At 44.9% G+C, this 19,821-nt stretch overlaps 1 protein-coding gene across 4 annotated transcripts in view; it reads left to right on the top strand.

Moving 5' to 3' along the window:
* ANTXR1 (ANTXR cell adhesion molecule 1) overlaps positions 1–19,821 on the top strand; it is a 250,183-nt gene that overhangs the window by 104,929 nt on the left and 125,433 nt on the right. For all 4 annotated transcript variants that reach the window (XM_050940028.1, XM_050940026.1, XM_050940027.1 and 1 more), the window contains exon 14: positions 4,272–4,313. In XM_050940028.1, coding sequence (XP_050795985.1) covers positions 4,272–4,313 — 42 coding nt within the window. The remainder of the gene's footprint in view (positions 1–4,271; positions 4,314–19,821) is intronic.

Genomic DNA, 19,821 nt, shown 5'->3' with positions numbered 1-19,821 from the left:
CTGAGTCTTCATTTATTCACTCTAATTCAAGGATTCGCGTGCCAGTAATACATTTTAATGTTTTTAGAAGATCTTTTTTCTATTTCCATAATATATAAGTAAACTATTGTTATATGTAAAGTAAATAAAGTTTTAAAATTAAATTAAAATGCAGAGCCCGCCAGACTGGTGGCCAGGACCCAGGCAGTGTGAATGCCACTGAAAATCAGCATGCATGCCACCTTTGGCACGTGTGCCATAGGTTGCCTATTCCTGATGTACACTATACAGCAACATAAAGTTGAAACAGTATCCTAACATGCTGTGCAAACAATATGTAGACCACCCAGAGTACAGCCAACACACAGTGCAAACAATTCAGCAATGTGCAGAACAAGAGGAATAGACGGAGCAACCAGAATATAACCATTACCCAGTGTCAAGCTTTCCCTTGCAAGACAATTGACCGGATAAGCTGTAGGTCCTTCTCATCTTTAACTCTTATATGATGCTAAAGAAGAGTAGTGTAGAAGACTGAGCACTATCTTGTTGCTTTAAGATTGTTTGATTTGCTACCCATCAATTAATGGGAGAAAGAAGGTGCGTGGAAACGTCCCGAGCCTCTTTAAGGCCAGTCACAATCATGCTGAGGAGTGCACAGACACTGTCCAAGCCAGGATGCCCAAAAAGCGCAGGGAGAAGTGGAGGAAGGCAGGGCCTTTTGTCCCTGCTACCTTTCAGCTCATATAATTCACTATGCTAGACTCTGTGGCTATGTCTCCCACACTTGCTGGCTCCAGGGACTATGCCCTTATTTACACTAGAGACATTTACTACCCACCATGCATGTAACACATCTTGCAGCCACGCGTGTATGTTAGTGGTTCCCCCTCACAGCAGCATTCAAATCTGCATGTGGGAATTTGGATTAGCCTTGCTTCTGGCAAACCTACCCACCGTGTCAGTCTGTCCTGAGGCCGGGCCATTGTGGACTGGCATAATAGCACCAATGGTGCCTGCTCTTCTGAGCCAGTGACAGTGGTGGCCGTCCTTTAGATCAACCATCAGAATCCATTATTGTTTCATGAAGTACCTTGGTTCAGTCCCCATTCACGGGTGATTTGACACATGCATGACCTCGGGTTTGCTGGGTGCATCTATGACAGCTGCTATCTTGGCTGATACACCAGGAACTGGACTGGAGACAAGGCTCCGCAACTGGGGCTATAACAGACTCAGAGCCTCTTTGGATTGGGGACACTGTGACACACACTAATCACTGGGTTGTTAAACTTGCTGCAGCCTTTCAGCCTTTGCTAGCTCCAGCCTGCAAGTCAGCCAGAATTCCTTCAGGGATTCCTGCTTGTGCACCCTCCCCTGTAATGTGGCCAGCAGCTTCACCGCCACAGCCTGGCCCTTGGGTTTGCTGGTGCTTTCTTTAATCCTCTTCAGATGTCATTGCTTCCTTCCAAATGGCCTTTTTGCTTCTAAACACAAAACACAAAGGGTTGATTTGGTTTCAGTGCACACGCACAAGCTCTTCAAAACTTTACAGAATGGCCAATTAAACAAACGGCAGCTACTGTGCCCAGGGACAGGTCGCTGCAGTGACTCAAGGACACCCCTACTCGGAGTCAAGCCACAAACAAGGGGATAACCCTGACCCTCTGGCCAGCCCCTTTCAGCATTGTTAGATGAGGGCACATGCTCCTCATTAATGACCGCGTTGCATGACTCGGGGCTTATGAGAGGAAAATAAAAACAGTGAGCTCATCGGAGAAGCAAAACAGGGAACAAGAGGAATTTTCATAAATATTTATGTCTTCGGGACTCTTGTGCAGCAGCCATATTTTTCCTTCCCTTACTATTTAAATAGTCAAGTTGTTTGTGGAGCCTCGCTTTCAAAAATGACTAACTCCAGGGCCTAAGCAGCAAACCTCCAGCAGCTCAGACATGCCCTTGGGCCCAAATCTGCGACGACAGGTTGAAGTCAGGGAAACGGAGGGTGTTTGCCACTTTGCAGGAGGCATTCTGCACCTTGTAGCCTCTGGCCTGTTGAGTGCAGTTTAAAGAAAAGGTTCTTTCATTCAGATAAATATGTGACCATGGGAGAAAATGAATCCCTGATATAGTCGCACTGAAATGGTTGGATTTAGCCCACTGATTTCAACAGCCATGCCCCAGGGATGAATTTGGAATTAGAGAGAGATGTTTGACATGCCTGTATGTAATAGCTGTCCCTTTGGATGGCTTTCTATTGCACTTGGAGTGGAGAGCTGTAATAATAGCCAGCTATTTGTTGAGTCCTAGATACAAACTTCATGCATGAACTAATAGCCTCCCTCCCACATACATTTAAATAGTTTCTATGGAGAATACACCCGACCAGCCCAAAACCTCACCGCAGTTGCTTTATTAGTTAGAAATGCTGTGAGAGCCTCCAACTTATATGGGATTTTTTTTTAAATTAAAAAGCTCATGACAGGTTGAATTCTTAGCCCAACAGCATGAAGGATAATAAGCAATAACTGCTTCCCTTCCTGTCGAGTTTGCGCAGAACATAAGAAGACAATGTGGTCTGGTGAACCCGGTGCGGGGGACCTGGATTCTATGTCTGCCACTAACATGGTGTGTGATCGCTAAGCAAGTCATTTCTCTATGCCTCTGTTTCTCCACTCTGCCTTATCTATGCAGTCTGTGAGCTCCTAGGGGCAGGGATCGTCTCTTACCGTGGGTAGTGAAGCATTGGAATGGGTTACCTAGGGAGGTGGTAGAATCTCCATCCTTAGAGGTTTTTAAGGCCCGGCTTGACAAAGCCCTGGCTGGGATGATTTAGTTGGGGTTGGTCCAGGGATGAAAGTAACTTAAAGGATTTACTGGTACTCCGGAGTCCTTAGGATGGGGTGGGGCCTCAATCAGAAGAGGCGTGTCCTCTACCGGAAGAGGTGGGGTCTTTAAATCCCCGGGTGCTTTAAATCAGGATTTAAAGGGCCTGGGGATGAGGCTGTGGTAGCAGCAGCTGGGAGCCCCGGGCCTTTTAAATCATCATTGGAAGGCGCTCCCAGCTGCCGCTGCTAGCCCAGGGGCCCAGCCTCTGGTGGAGCTTTAAAAGGCCCAGGGCTCCAGTGCAGTAGGGGCAGCTGGGAGCCCTTGGCCCTTTGAATCATTGCCAGAGCCTCGCCACCGCTACCCCAGGGCTCCAGCAGCAGGTGGTGATTTAGAGAGCTGTAGCAACAGTGGGAGCCCTGAGCCCTTTAAATCACCACCCGAGTCCTGCTGCTGGAACCTCGGGGTAGCAGCGGCAGCCGGGGGCTCAGGTGGTAATTTAAAGGGTCCAGGGCTCTGGCTGCTGCTACCATCCTGGGCTCTTTAAATTGTCCACGGAGCCCTGTTGCTGAGCCCCTGGACCTTTAAATCACTGCCAGAGCCCCGCATTTGCTACCCCAGGGCTCCGGCAGCAGGGCTCTGGCAGCAATTTAAAGGTCCCGGGGGTCCAGCTGCTGCTGGGAGCCCCAAGTCCTTTAAATTGCCTCCAGGGGAAGCCTATCAGCCCCAGTACGGTGCACCAGCTTACTTTCACCTCTGGGTTGGTCCTGCTTTGAGCAGAGGGTTGGACTAGATGACCTCCTGAGGTTTCTTCCAACCCTATTGTTCTATGATTCTATGTACAGTGCTTAGCACATGGGGTGCTGATCTCAGTTGCGGCCTTTAGGTGATAGAATAATCTATATCTGTAGTTAATCCACCTCCCTAAAACACGGTAGGTAGGTTGACAGAAGTATTCTTCCATTGACCTAGCGCTGACCACACAGGATCTTAGGTCAGCTTAATTACGTCTCTCAGAAGTGGGGATTTTTCACACCCCTGAGTGACATCGTTGGGTCGATCTAATTCTCTAGTTTACACCAGCCCATTATTATTCAGCTGAGGGACTTTTTTAGCTGCACTGAGTATTTTGTTCCTAGTTCAGAAAGCTGGAGTGTCAGTTCCAAGACTGGTTAGATTCACTTTCATGTCACGATTGGCAGCAATCATAGCAACAGGTGATATAGACTGTAATTGGGAACTATACTTAGGAAATGACTGCATGCCAGGGTTTTACAGTGGCTTATTAGGAATCTCCCTGGTTATCCTGACAGCATTAGCACATGTAGGAACGATGTAATCCACATGCATCACAGTCACGATCAGAGGAGCTGGCAGGGACAAATCCTCAATTAAAGTGACTTTTGCATCATGCCAACGAACAAAGTGTGGATTTAAGGTTGTCTGTTTCTGTTTGTTCCTTCCAGATTATCAAGGAGCCCCCTCCACCCCCTGAAGAGGACAGTGAGGTAAGTGAATCCGGCATTACCAGCTCTCACTGTGCCTGGCTTTCCAGGCAGGTAGCACACAGAACATAGCAGGAGGCAGGAGTTAGCATTTCGCATTCACCTCCTGTGCTCTTGCACCCAATAGGCAAACGGGGCTGTTTAAATCACACGTGAGGTTTTGGGTGCACTATGCTTTCTGATTAATGTCTTCAGCACATTTTTCATTCAGGTAGGAATCAGTCACTTTATTTTCACAAAGTGATTAGGTAACGAGCCACAGCCAGTCAGAGCTGGGCCTGTACATCGTGTACAGGGAGCGGGAGAGAGAGAGACTATTCTCTGCTTTGAATAGTAGAGCAACGTAGCAAATCAGCCCTGTTCAGGACAGCAGTTAAGTGCATGCTTAACTTTTAACTCAATAGGAAGACATAAGCACACTAGACTATGTCATCTAGACAGATGGGTGAGCACTAAGTTGCACCACATCACCAGTGTGAGTAAAGGCTGTATGCGCTATTCTTTAACGTTCCTTTCTAGCCAATTAGATCTGAAGCCCAAAGGCCAAATTATGAGCTGGTGTAAATTGGTGTAATTCCATTGACTTCAGAGGAGCAGCACCATTTTACACTAGTGAACTGGGCCCACAGGTTTTACTCAAGGAGACAGAAAAGTAACCTTAAAACTCTCATGTGAAAATCTTAAACTTACTCCGCACTTATTCTTCCTGTACAAATCTAGTCATGTGTGATAATTAAATCTGGATCACTATTGCTTTCCTTGGACAGATTCCTCCCTGATATATGCTGGTCCTTTCTGTGCCATATCCACATACTCCTGCTTTAACTAGCAGTGAGAGAGATTCTTCTTTCTCTTCCACTGCTCTGCACTTCAGTTACTAGACTGACTAGACCTTGTCTTGAGCCCACTGACATCAATGGGACTCTTAGCGTTGATTTCAGTGGGGGTTGGATCAGCTCCTTACAGCAGAGTAAGTGAGAGGAGACTTAAAACACATGAACAGAGTGGTGCAGTGGGTTTGTTCCCTTGCCTTTTGCTACTGGAGACATATTCTCGACCCTTATCCAGCTCACGAGTGAAAATATGTTTGCTGGATTGAGCCTTACCCCACTCTCCATGAAGTCTGGCCAGAGAGCAATCTCTGCTCTAAGGCAGAGCTGTTAATGCTCGGGGCTGAGAAGCATTAGCCTCTCTGGAATCCTGCTCTGCTTCTGCCTATGTAGAACTCACGGGAAAGCCAGTGAGCTTCCCATTAGTGGAATGGCTCAGAATAGCTGGAGCCCAAGCCAGAAACAGAACCTGAGACTTTGTAGCTCTGAAGCAGAAATTCAAGTCATAACGCTCCCAAAGTCCAGGAAAGTTTGGATTTGAATAGGCCTCCAGATCAGAATGCTTATCTCTCATAATGGTGTTTTCAATCCGTACCTCTCTTTGCAACCATCTGACATACTTCCCTAATCAGCTCTGTCTGTTGTTGGGCCTGAAGTAAATGCAACAACTTTGTCAGTTTCCAGCTTCAGAAGGAAGGGGAAAATGTATTAACTTGAAATTGCATGTGGCTCATCTGCTCTGCCCTCCACATGCCTCCAAGTCAAGGGATTCAATAGCTGAAATCAATTAAAATACATCAGGCTGGAATGCAAGCTCTCTGCCCAAACACTGGGAAGGGAAATTACATCTTGGTGAAATGGGGGGATGTACACCTCTCACATAAGTAGGCATTTGGTAATCCTGCAAGTGTTTTGCAGATCAAGCAACATTTGCTTCAGGTTCTGTTTGGTTCTATTGGCCAGTCTCTCTTGGCAGAAGCTGAACTAAAGAACAAGAGACTAATTAAACTGCTGTGAAGATGCTTTTCCCCTGAGTTATATTTTCCCCTGACTCTGCTGGGCTTCCATACACAGAGCAAACATGGAGGAGGCCTTGCAGGACTGGAGTCCTTTGCTAAGAGAGATTTTCTTTCTCCTGTTATTTTCACAGGAGATTTTTTTTCTTCTAATGTTATGTTTGTTATTAGCATTTGTTAAGCCTGAGACTAATCACAGTGTCAGCACCTTGGAAGGAGCAGGGAAATTGTACGTAAAACTTGGGGCGGCTGTCTCTCTGAAAACCAGACCCCTCTGTCACCTACCTGTGTGCACTGTGATTACACAGACAGTTTCACCAGGCTGTATCAGGGAGGCCCAGATCCCCGAAGGTATCTAGCTTCTATTGATACCTTTGAGGAGCTCGGCTTGGAGTCTCTTCCATTGGGACTGTCTTTGTAACCCATAGAGAGACAGGGCTGGTGAGGTAATATTTTTTATTGGACCAAGAGCTGTCGGTGAGAGAGACAAGCTTTCGAGCCACACAGAGCTCTTCTTCAAGTCCAGGAAAGGAACTCCCAGCATCACAGCAAAATGCAGGGTGGAACAGATTGTTTGGCATAAGTAGTTAGCACATATTGTAAGGGACCCTTCAAGGTACGATGCATATTGGTAACCCACGCACACTCTGTGAGTGGCTGAGCCATTGGTAGAGGCTGATGAGCTTGCTACAGCATTGGTGAGTAAGGGTGGCCTTATATTTTATGCTTTTCATGCTTTTTTCATCCAGAGGTCTCAGGTTCTGGCTCTACTGCTGATAACCCAGCCAGAGGTAGGGCTCCACACTATGCCTGAATAAATATGCTCCTGTTGTTACCTAAACCTATATCTGCAGCTTATCTGTTTTCCTACACAACGGGACTCATACAGCATGTCAGTCACTAGAAGCATGAACAGCTGAGCAGCTATCACCACTGAAGAGACTCCTCGAGGGGGAAATGTGTCCAATTAACTTTCTATCACAGCTCTGGGCAACTGCAGGTGTATTTTCCCTTGGTGGTTCAGTAAGGGCCCCCCGAATCTTGGCTTTCAGCTTGCCAGCTGTTGCCCCTTTGGGTGAAGACATGTGTCACTCTCCCTTCTGACTGGAGTATCCACAAGTAGGACAGTCCTCTACCTTCACTATGTCATCCCAGCACAGGCAGGTTGCCCTATGACACCTGCTCACTTTCTCTTTAGAGACGGATAACATTGTAATTGCTGCAGATTACCACACAGTTCTTTCTAAGCAAGCCTACTTTATGCATAAGGTAAAAAACATTCCAGAGAAAATATATTACAATCAATAAAAGAACCCACACACGTGCTAATAAGCTTACCAGAGTTCATCCCAGGTCTCCCATGGGTTCTGGCAAGTGCAGTCTTTTAATAACCCACCCTAAGGGAATCCTTGTGGTTACAAGTTCATCAGAGCTGCAGCTCAGAACAAGCCCCCTCATAACATGTTTAGTTCCCTTTTTATACAGTTCAGGGGTCTTTGAACTGGAGTTTCCCGAAGCAGATAGTTAGTATACAAAGGATCTCTCTCCTCAGGGAATATCTCCAAAAGGTTGGCTTCAGAACAGGAGAATTTGCATTCCCTTCACTTCAAGGTATTTCCTAAGGAAATCCACTTCACACTGTAGAGTTCCAAAAAGACTTTCGAACTTCCTCTGACCTTCCAGAGATTGAATTAATCTTGTCTTTCTGGTAAAGCAGTTCCATACAATTTCACAGGAGTACATAAATGTTTGCATTTGTAATACAATGAATTCCCAAGGTGTTAACCCTAATTCAATAAGGTTTAACATCATTCAGTAAAATATATCTTAATTTCATACGGTTTGTTCAGGATAGTGTTAATCTGTCACACTTTCAACCATCCCAAACCAAAGAGAATCCCAGGGATGCATTCAGTGTTATCCAAACCTTTCAAAGCAATTGCTGTCTGGTTTAAATTCAGAGCTGGCTAGGAGACGAAACTACAGAACTTGTAACCCTGCGATCAGTATTGTACAGCAAAGGTCTGAGTAACCTGATTTCTCCACACAAGTGACTGTTGATGGAGAGGATATATTCTCACATAGTTGAGTTGTTGGTGGGACTGAACAGGAAGTGATATGCTGGATGTTTTTTAATTTTGCTACCATGAATTTTGGCTTCCTGGTCCAAGGAGCACGTAATGTCCATTGTAAATGCAGCATCTCTCGACATGCTCTGGCAGAGAAGCATGCCACACAACGCAGCAACTTCAAAGAGCTGCTGAGATTAAGAAGAAAGACATTCTGAGGTTTGGTGTTTCAAATCCTGGAATTACTTTAAATGCAAAGATACTGCTAATGAAGATACTGTCTGGGTATGTGCACCAGACAAAGAGATGTAACAAAAAAAATACATTTTCCCTGCCTTTATTTTATTTATGCAGGTGCATGAGGCACTGTTGGGGTGGGAATTGTCATGAATGATGGAGATTTGATCTGGTTTGTAGTCTATTATTGCAGCGTTCTAGGAGTCAAAGAGTCCAGAAGCTGGATCTCTCAGCTGGAGCAGCTCTATTCACACTACATAAGTGGAGGATTTGACTCCTGGAGTTTTATTCCTGGCTCTGCCAGAATTTACCATGGTATGATCTGGTGGTCCCTAAAAGGCTGTGTCCACATGGCAGCTGGGAGCATGCCTCCCAGTGTGGACAGACAGAAATGCACTATCTCTGTTTGAGTTAGCCTGCTCAAAAATAGCAGTGTGGACATTATGGCATGCCTGAGTACAAGCCCAGCCAGCACTTGGGTGGCTAGCCCATGCTCCTATTTTTAGCATGTTGGCTTGAGCAGAGCTAATGTGAGTCTGTCTGCCTGGGAGGCTTGCTCCCAACTGCAGTGTAGACATAACCAAATCTGACTCCATGATTTAGGGCAGGTCATGTGGGGCATAAGTGTTTAGGTGCTGGGGTTTTGGGCACTGAAAGGGGTGTACATATTGTGAGTGTCATTCTTATGTTGGAAAACGCCTTTGATCTGACAGCACTTTCCTCCAGAGCCTAGAATTTTATAAACCTGATTCTCATTTACCCTAAGACCACTTTACATTACTTTAGCAGTAAGGCGGCCTTAAATATAGTTTCCTCCCACCTTGGGCCCCCTTTACACCACTAGAAAGATGTAACATTGCCTTAATGTTAAGGTGAACCAGCACCCTCTCTCTTGGAATATAATTGACATAAATCTTTTAAAGTTCAGAATCTGAAAACTTCTTTAGACACCTTTAGGAATTTAGTGGAAATTGAGGCTGTGCTCAGCAATTCTCAAGATCAGGCTCGGAGAAGAAGGCAGATATGACAAAGTATATTTCATTGGACTCAGTTACCATTATAGAGCCCAATCCTGAAAGGATGGCGGCCTTTGGAAGCAACACGTTGCATGGTAGAGAGACTCGGGCCCCATTCTCTCTATTTTTCTAAAAATAAATGGAAGATGGATTCAGTCTAGTGAAATCTGGTGTTTTTAGCATGCTGTAGATAGCTCTCTCCCCCACAGAAAACCTGGTAACTACTCATCTCCAGCATGAAGCAGTGCTAATCCCTAAAGTAACAGCATTACATTTACAGTAAGAATCCACCCCCTCCAAACTCCTGGCAAAAATAAGATAAGAGGAATTCTTGCATCAGCAGATTTAAAAGCTGAGGTCAGATGGCTTTGCATTGCAAGGACAACGCATTATACTGTAACAGTGAAGAACTAGCATCAGTGCTTTCAGAAATCTGCCCAAGGTTTTATTTGAAAGGACATCTGAGACAGATTGGAGACACACTTGCTGTTGGCGCAGGAAGACTTTTATCAGCTGAAGATTTCTGATTGATTAACTCAAGATCACAAATGCTGTCCCACGGATAGTACAGTGCACTGGGGGGCCTGAATGAAGGACAGATGGTTTAAATGACATCCAGAAAAGATCTAAGTAATGCCAATCAGAAGAGCTAAAAGGCTTGAAGAGCTGGTAAGCACCCGATCGCCCTCTGATTGGAGTATATGCCCTTCAGCAGTTAAGGTTGAATGCACTTGTACAGGTATGCCAGACTCTTTGCTGGCCTTGATGGATCAAAAACACACATTCTTCCACCTCCAGCTGGTAAGCAGACTCCAGCTAGTCCTATTGGATGAACGCCTGGCTATTGGACTTACTGCAACTCCCTCCGATTCAGACCAGACAAGAAATTCACCAACGAGCTGAAGCTGGCACCCAGCACGGCAGCCTGTCTCCTACATAGGACAAATCAAAGAGAATGTGTCAGGTCAGTGCTTGGTAATATGCCACGGGTTCCCCATTCACTACCAGACCCAGTGTGCTGCTACTGATCTACAGACGGCTAGATTGTGAATACAGCCACAGAGAAAAGGACAGAGTGTAAGGAGTAATCCCAAGAAACATTGTACCTCTTAGAGTCTGTTCCTTCCCTGCTCTGGAGGTGTGGAAGGAAAGATGTTATGATGTACTGCTGGCATTTGATTTTGGAGCTAACTTTTCCCCACCATTGTGACACCTTCTCTCCCCAAGACATTCAGAGACAAGAGAACCAGGCAGACTGCCACAGTATGCACCGTCTCCCTAGAGCTATGACCTGTTCTCTCCATGCTGCATCAGCCTTTTCACCCGAGCCGTAAGGTCATTCCCGGCACAGCACCAGGGCCAAGCCACCGGCCAGCCCGTAATTGGATAATGCTTACGTCTGTTGTCGTCTTACCCACATACACCAAAACAAGCACACACAAAAAAAGTCCTGGAAAGAAAGGCACATTCAGCAGCACATTTATGACAGGCTGAAAGTGATGATTATCACTGTCAAGGGAAGTCTGCTTGCAAAACCAGACAGGCTCCTTTGTCCTCTTCTTGGAGGAATTTAACTGGAGGTCACTGTTGAGCCATCAGATGAAAGTTTCTCTTCATCTCTCCTCCTTGAACTGCTTTGCTCTTCCCCAAGCCATCTCCCAGGCACATGCTAGCACATTCCTGGAGCCAGAGAATAGCTGGTAGTGGCTCATCCCAGGGCACGAGTCTGCTCTGAATTTTTTGCAGACACCCAAGCAGGAAATGTACTCCTGAAAGAAGACAGATTGCAATTGTGCGCCTGCATATTTCATTCAGCCCCCTCTCTAGTAACCAGGGTTTGCAAAGGAACTTTCCAGGAAAGAGAAAGAAGAAAGAAGTGTAAGAGAAAATCGATTGGGCACCTTTGGGAATGGGGGGAAGTGGGTTTTATGCGTGGAAGGTGAGGATTTAAATAGCCAAATCGAATTTGAAACATATAGGCAGAATGGCGGACTGGTGCAGCAAACCTGATTAGAGCAGAGGATAGTGAGAAGTCAGCTCCCCCTTGAAGTGAGAATTTGCATAGACAATTAGGGTTGATTTCTTTCACATCTGTAGACTTATTTTATTTGATGTAAATTGTATTATACCACCATGGGTTCGGCTCTAACGGCTAAAGTCTCAAGTTCAGCTCTTGAGCTCATAGGAACACATGAAACCATAGGCAAGTAACACAGACAATCACACGAACAAAGTCCACTAGCTTTAAGCAGTTTTAATAAAGTTACCAACAAAGTTATGAATGTCACAGCATATAAAATTCCTAAATATATCCATGCACCAGTTATAACTACAGACATACTGACATCCTCCTAGGTAGTGGTAGAGTCTGATGGCTCTTTCATGGACTGATCATCAATACAGGGATGGTCTCTGCTGGAGTTTTCCCACTCTGGGCCCCTTTTTTATAATGTGATTCTGTCTATACCTACACGCTGCACATGTACGTGAAAGTGTCAATCCTCTCTTTTCTTATTGGTCTGTGTTCTCTAGAAACATAAAGAACCCTGAATTCTATAGGCTGTGTAGGTTCTCTTTATTCTCATTAACATTGATGCCCCACCTGTATTCCGTGGTTAAGACACATGTTGGAGACAGATGTGCTTTTACAGCATTTTTATAATTTAAAATTAATCTTCCGACTAAATTTTTGCAATATTACCACTTGGTATCTCTTTTCCCATAATCTTAGGGCATTGGGTTATTCCTCAGTCATTTACTTACATCAGCATTTCTTATCTCCAAGGCCTAAAATAGCTAGGCTAAAATCTTGCAGACCTCAGGCTACAGGTTTTTGCATTTCAGCATGTCTTACTGTTATCTAATACATGATTCCCTTTAAATACTGATCAATCTTATACTTCTATAATTCTACACATTAACTCTATTTAACATACAATGAATATATATAATATAGCATGTTAATTAGTCATAACATCACACAATAAATAAATAATTAACTAAAATCATTGGCTACACATCATAGAAAGGGCTGTGGGATTTATAATGAACAACAGGAGTCTTTAAGGTGTCACCAGACTCCTTGTTGTTTTTGTGGATACAGACTAACACGGCTACCCCCTGATACTTGTCACATATCAAAGATCACCCTTGTTATATCTCAGCATCTCCAGCAGCACAACACACCTCTCACCACAAGCGGGCATTGGTTGAAAGAGAGGGAACGTGACTTTACAGTTAAGGCAATGGATTATATAATTCTAGGGGACTGGGTTCAATTTCGGGCTCTGCTACAGAATTACCTGCATGACCTTGGGCAAGTTTTTTAATCTCTCTGTACCATAGTGTCCCGTCTGTCAAATGAAGATAATTGCATTTCCTTTGTTTGTCATATCTGTTCAGATCAAGTACTGTCTCTTCCTATTGCGTGTTTATACAGTGCCTGGCATACTGAGGTCCCAATCTCTGCTGCAAATACAAATACTACTACTAGAGGTCTGTCTACCCTGCAGTCAGAGATGTGATGGCAGCACATGTAGACAAACGTGAACTAGCTAGGTCGAATAGCAATAGCAATGAAACTGTGACAAGCTCACCCGGGTCCCTGGGTATGACCAGCAAGTGGCTAGCTCATGCTGCCATAGCTTCATTGCTATTGTTATTGAGCTAGCCAGATCAAAGCAGAACCCCTCTGATTTTAAAGAGAAGAATGCTTCCTTGTAATCACTGACATTACTTCATGCAGTACCATGCCTTTCCCTGATGGTCTCTCATCTGATTATTGAGCTATTCTGACTTGTCTTAGGTTAGGAGATCTAAGAAGCCCAAACAGTAAAGGTGAAGGGATGGAAAGTTCAGTGCATTGGGTTTACTTTAGGTTAAGGAGCAAAGAGTCCTGTGGCACCTTATAGACTAACAGACGTATTGGAGCATGTAGATGCACGTAGTGGAAATTTCCAGGGGTAGGTATATATACATGCAAGCAAGAAGCAGGCTAGAGATAATGAGGTTAGTTCAATCAGGGAGGATGAGGCCCTCTTCTAGCAATTGAGGTGTGAAAACCAAGGGAGGAGAAACTGCTTTTGTAGTTGGAAATAAGGAAACAGATCAACAGATCCAGACGTGTACCCAGAAGCCTCCTACTGCAAGACAAACCCAAGAAAGAAACCAACAGAACTCCACTGGCCATCACATACAGTCCCCAGCTAAAACCCCTCCAACGCATCATCAGGGATCTACAATCCATCCTGGACAATGATCCCACACTTTCACAGGTCTTGGGTGGCAGGCCAGTCCTCACCCACAGACAACCTGCCAACCTGAAGCATATTTTCACCAGTAACTGCACACCGCACCATAGTAACTCTAACTCAGGAACCAATCCATGCAACAAACCTCGATGCCAACTCTGCCCACATATCTACACCAGCGACACCATCACAGGACCTAGCCAGATCAGCCACACCATCACCGATTCATTCACCTGCATGTCCACCAATGTAATATAAGCCATCATATGCCAGCAATGCCCCTCTGCTATGTACATCAGCCATAACTGGACAGTCCCTACAAAAAGGATAAATGGACACAAATCAGATATTAGGAATGGCAATATACAAAAACCTGTAGAACACTTCAATCTTCCTTGACACACAATAGCAGATTTAAAGGTAGCCATCCTGCAGCAAAAAAACTTCAGGACCAGACTTCAAAGAGAAACTGCAAATTTCATCTGCAAATTTGACACCATCAGCTCAGGATTAAACAAAGACTGTGAATGGCTTGCCAATTACAAAACCAGTTTCTCCTCCCTTGGTTTTCACACTTCAACTGCTAGAAGAGGCCTCATCCTCCGTGATTGAACTAACCTCGTTATCTCTAGCCTGCTTCTTGCTTGCATATATGCACTTGCCCCTGGAAATTTCCACTACATGCATCTGATGAAGTGGGTATTCACCCACAAAAGCTCATGCTCCTATACGTCTGTTAGTCTATAAGGTACCACAGGGTTCTTTGCTGCTTTTACAGATCCAGACTAACACGGCTACCCCTCTGATACTTTAGGTTAAGGAGAACACTTGAGTGGTGGAAGCTGCCGGTCGGTCAGCTAATTTTTTTTTATAGTGACATGAAGAGACAGCCTATAAAAAATAAATTAAAACAAGCACGAATCTTTTATGCAGCCTTTAATCTTAAGTGTTTCTGATCTTTCTCAAGACAGCCAGGTAGCTGAGAAATATGGCATCCAACTCAGTTAATAGGCACCACATGTTGCACGCTTGCTTCATTCTGCCCTCAGCAACATAAATCCATTTGTCCAGAGCCAGCTGGCCTGGCTGAAATATATAATATTACAAACAAAGAATTTGTCCTGAGCTAATTCTGTAATTCAGGATTTTCAATAGCAATCAACCATATATTTGTTTCATTTGCTATAAAAAAAAATCCTGAATTTGCAGAATTAATTCAGGAGAAATTCTCTGTTTCCAAACAGCAATTATGTTCATGTACAGCAGTGGTTCTAAAACTTTTGTACTGGCGACCCCTTTCACATAACAAGCCTCTAAGTGCACCCCCCTAATAAATTATAAACACTTTTAAATATATTTAACACTATTATAAATGCTGGAGGCAAAGCAGGGTTGGGGTGGAGGTGGACAGCTCACAACCCCCCATTTAATAACCTCATGACCCCCTGAGGGGTCCTGACCCCCAGTTTGAGAACCCCTGCTGTACAGGAAACTACAGCTGGCAGCAAGTGATGGAGTTGAAAGACACCATCTGCATTGCACAGGCTGGCAGCCAGAGCGCAGACGGCAAGGAGTGAGCAGACCAGAATACTGGTCAGGAGTGATCCTTGGGAGATTCATCCCAGCCCCTTATCCATCTTGAGGCAGCTGGGCTCCAGTTTGGCCCCCAGCACTGGTTAGAGCATCATTTCTATGGGACTTGTGGCAACCGGTGAATAGTGAGTGCATAGGACTGCTCAAGAGGGTTGCCACCTTTCCTATAGCTGGTAACTAGACACCCCCCAGGCTCTTCACCTCAAGGCCCACCCCTGCTCAACCTCTTCCACAGGCCCTGCCTGTTGCTCTGCCTCTTCCTTCAAGCCCCCCACCCTGCTCTGCCTCTTCTCCCAAGGACCTGCCCCCATTGCTCGCTCCTCTCCCTCCCTCCCCTCATTGCTCACTGGATCATCTCCACCTCCCTCCCCACCCCAGCCACTGCAGCCTGACAAGGAGCCTGCCTGCAAGTAGGAGGCAACCCCAGGTGAGCAGGGGCTGGCGTTAATGACCCAGCACCTCCCCCCACCCCACAGTAACTGGGCTTTTGATGTCCGGTCAGGACATCTGACCGGACACTGCCAGGTCCCCTTTTTGACGGACTTTCCGGTCAAAAACTGAGCACCTGGCAATCCTACTACTCACACATGCCTCTTCCTGCCCCATATGGCCCCTAGCATGACTCCTTCTGAGGGACTGCAAACACAGTGAGGATATCTCTCCATGTGCTGGAGAGACCCTTGGAGTCACGGGTATTTCCCTAGGGTGTCTCACTGCCCCTTTATGCCCAGAGCACAGGACAGAATTCCCATTGTGGAGTTCTAGGGCAGATAAATGCAAGAGCATGGGAGCCCTCTGCCTGCAGAACTACTCCCGGAGCCAGTGGGAGCTCCGCCCATACAGGACTTGCAGGCTTGGGTTTTGGATGCTGATCAGAATCGTATGCCAACTGTTGGAGTCTGCAAAATTGAGCAAAAAGTCTCTTGAGAACAGGTTGTCTCGCTGGATTAGTAGGGCTGCCCTCTCCTGGTCACACCATCACTCCCATGAGAGAAGCCTTTCTTGAGGCATTTTGGGGCTTTGATGGAAAATGGCAGCATGACTGGGAGACGTTGGGAAAGAGGAGACAGTGAGTTCTAATCCAGGCTCCTCTACTGGCCTTCCACTAGTCATATTTTGCCACTCTGTGCCTCGTTTCCTCTACTGTAAAATGGGGATAATAATGCCCAGCCATGTGGTGGGGAACAGGGCTGTCAATGGCTATACAGTGCTTTGAGCAAACAAAGTGCTGCATAATGTTATTCTGGTGAGGCTCCAGCTGTGCAGAGGCCACTGTGAAAATAATTATTAAGGCAGGGAAGAGGGGAAGGTGTCCAAGCATTTTCATATCTGTTCAAATTCAGTTTGAATTCTTGCCCTGAGTGGTTCAGATGCCCCTAGGGGAGCTTGAATTATCCTTATGTCAACTACAAATAAGGTTCCCTCAGGTCAGGGTTGAAGAACGTGGAGCCTAGTACAAAATATGAGACAAAGATCTTTGTTTTTTTGTCATCTGGCTGTTTATGAAGATGGATCTCTGGCTCCAAAAATTTATCTGTGTCGGCATCTTCTTTTATGTTTAATTCAACTCAAGTTCCATCTAAAGCAGATATTTGGGGTGGAAAGATGCCAATTTTCATACAGTCATTTTCCAACTTCCTGAAACACACTTGGATTTTTAGGGTTCTCGTTTTTCTATCACTGCTGGGCCAAAGCCTGAAAATCCTTTCTCAACTCTGACTCAGTTCTTGCACAAGAAAAATTCCTGTTGACATCAGTGGAAGGGTGGTCTGAACAAGGACTGACTCATGATTGAGCATGGACTTCAGTGTTCGGCCCCACATTATTAACTGAGAAGAAGGATGGTTTGGAGGCTAAAGAACTGCAGTGGGCTCCAGACCTTTGGGTTCTATTTGTGACTCTGCCATCAACTTGCTGTCTGACCTTATTTATGGCCCGTGTTATACAGATGATTGCAATGGTCCCCTTCTGGCCACTGAATTTATGAAAGTCACCCCTCTGTGCTTCCGATTCTCCTTAGCATATGCACAACATGCCTCAGGGAACACGTAACCAGGATTCATCACTGAATTTGGTCTGCTGGTTGGATCTTTAGCTTGCCTGGCCCCGTGCAGTGCGACATGAATGCTGATCCATGCCCTGCTGTGCCTCAGACTGTATAATAGGGACAGTGATACTAATGGGCCCAGACCTGTGATCCATCTGCCTCTCTCTATATATTTGTGCTTCCTTTGTTTTAGCTACTCGTGTGTCCTGTTGAATTTCTGGCCAAGTCTGAAGCACATCAAGGGTGTTTTCTGTGCTTGTATTGCAAAATCGCCTGTGCCTACAAATCATGTAAACAGCCCCATTCTGCAGTGGGCACGTGACTCTTGCTTTCCAAGCCTATGCTGTAGCCATTCAGGAGAAGTGGGGGTGTAATTTTTGTTGTTGTTTTGGCAAACACGCCTCCTTCCAAGGTCTGAAAAGACTCGCAGAGCTAATAAGGCTTGTGGGGAAGATTTCTTAAGTCTTGGCATTTCCTGTTGTGAGAAGTCCAGTTTGTGCTGAAAGAAAGAAAGAAAGACGCTGAAGGAAAATATTTGGATGGCTTTGGTCCCAATTAAAAAAATAATCCTCATGGAAAAATTCATGCAGAGATATTAAGTTCTTATGTTTCAGCAAAGAGAGAGAGGCTTCAGCAAAGAAGAAACTTGCAGTTGTTAGTTAATCATTAGCTTTTCTTTGGAGCAAGTCAGAATTTTCCAACTGAAAAACAAAATTGACAAAAGCATGCCTGTGTTTGGAAATTAAAAATTGAGTTTCCTTTGAAATTTTCTGGTTATTCAATGAAAAACTAAAAAATTTTTTTAGTTAAAAATGTATTTTTCTTGGTTTTGATTTTTGAAACCCGAATAGTTTTTGCTTTTTGATCAAAACCCTGGAATGCTCTTGTGAACAATTTAGAAAGAAAAGAAAGAAAAAAATATTTCTTCCTACATTTTTTCATGGAAAATGCATCCCCTTTCCTAACCAGATCTGCTTTTCTGTTTTGCCAATTCTCAGCTCAATTTGAGAATCATGGAAATTATAAACCATGAGGGTCAGATAGTGCATTGCCCTGGGACCAGTCAGGATTGTCACCTACTGCATAGTGGTTCTCAAACTTTTGTACCGATGACCCTTTTTTCACAGCAAGCCTCTGAATGTGACCCTAAGACCCTTATAAATTAAAAACATTTTTATATTTAACACTATTATAAATGCTGGAGGCAAAGCAGGGTTTGGGAGTGGAAGCCGACAGCTTGTGATCCCCATGTAACCCTATGAAGGGTCATGACCCCCAGTTTGAGAACCCCTCTAGGGCTTTCTCCAGTTCATTTTTAAATAACTAAGGCAATCAAGTCTCAGTCACTTACCTTGAGGGGGACTTTACCACACTTTAATAGAATTCACTGGGCCAAATCCTAATGCCTTTACTTAGACCTTGATTCTGCATGTGTTTTCCTTTTATGAACAGTGAACAGTCCCACTGACTTCAGTGGAAATACTCATTGTGTGTAAAGCTAAGCACATGTTTAAGCTTTTGCAGGATCAGGATTTCCATTCTTACACAGTGAGCCAAATTTACTGGATTTACACAGTGAGCATAAATCCAGTAAAGCCACCGAAGTCACACCAGCAGAGTCTTTGTGTCTATCTTTAAAGGGCAGTCTCCCTCGTAGATTACACCAGTCAAAGATTATTATTAAGGCTGTCTTATAATATTCAGCCTACATTTGCTCACTTGCATCCTGTTCTTCTTGGTAATGTCATCCTGAACCACTTCAGAGCATTATTCTCCCTCCTTGGTATTTACACCCCGGTAGTTATCGGGGCCTCTTTTATTTTTGTCTGGACAAGCAAGTTGTTTGAATCCCTAAAAAAGTGAATCTCTCTTGCCTCTTAGTTTTTTACCCCTTCTGTTCTCTGAGACCCTTGGGCCTGATCTACACTACGAGTTTATATTGAGTTTATATCTGTACTCCTCCTCGATAAGGGGAGTAGCGCTGAAATCAGTATTGCCATTTCGGATTAGGGTTAGTGTGGCCACAATTCAACGATATTGGCCTCCAGGACCTATCCCACAGTGCACCATTGTGACTGCTCTGGACAGCAATCTGAACTGGAATGCACTGGCCAGGTTCGTGGGGCGTTTCCTGTCTACTTTTGAATTTCATTTCCTGTTTGCCCAGCTTGGAGCGCCGATCAGCACAGGTGACCATGCAGTCCCAGAATCAAAAAAGAGCTCCAGCATGGACCGTACGGGAGATACTGAAGCTGATCTCTGTATGGGGAGATGAAACTGTTCTATCAGAGCTCTGTTCCAAAAGACGAAATGCCAAAGCATTTGAAAAAATCTCCAAGGCTATGATAGACAGAGGCCACAGCAGGGACTCAACACTGTGTTGCATGACAAGCATAACGGAAAGCCAAAGAATCAAATGAATGCTCACGGAGGGAGGGAGGGGGGACTGAGGA

The sequence above is a fragment of the Gopherus flavomarginatus genome, chromosome 2, assembly GCF_025201925.1.
Source record: "Gopherus flavomarginatus isolate rGopFla2 chromosome 2, rGopFla2.mat.asm, whole genome shotgun sequence".
NCBI classification, from domain to species: Eukaryota; Metazoa; Chordata; order Testudines; family Testudinidae; genus Gopherus; species Gopherus flavomarginatus.
Note: the sequence above shows the minus strand (reverse complement) of the source record. Positions and strands in the feature narration are given on the sequence as shown.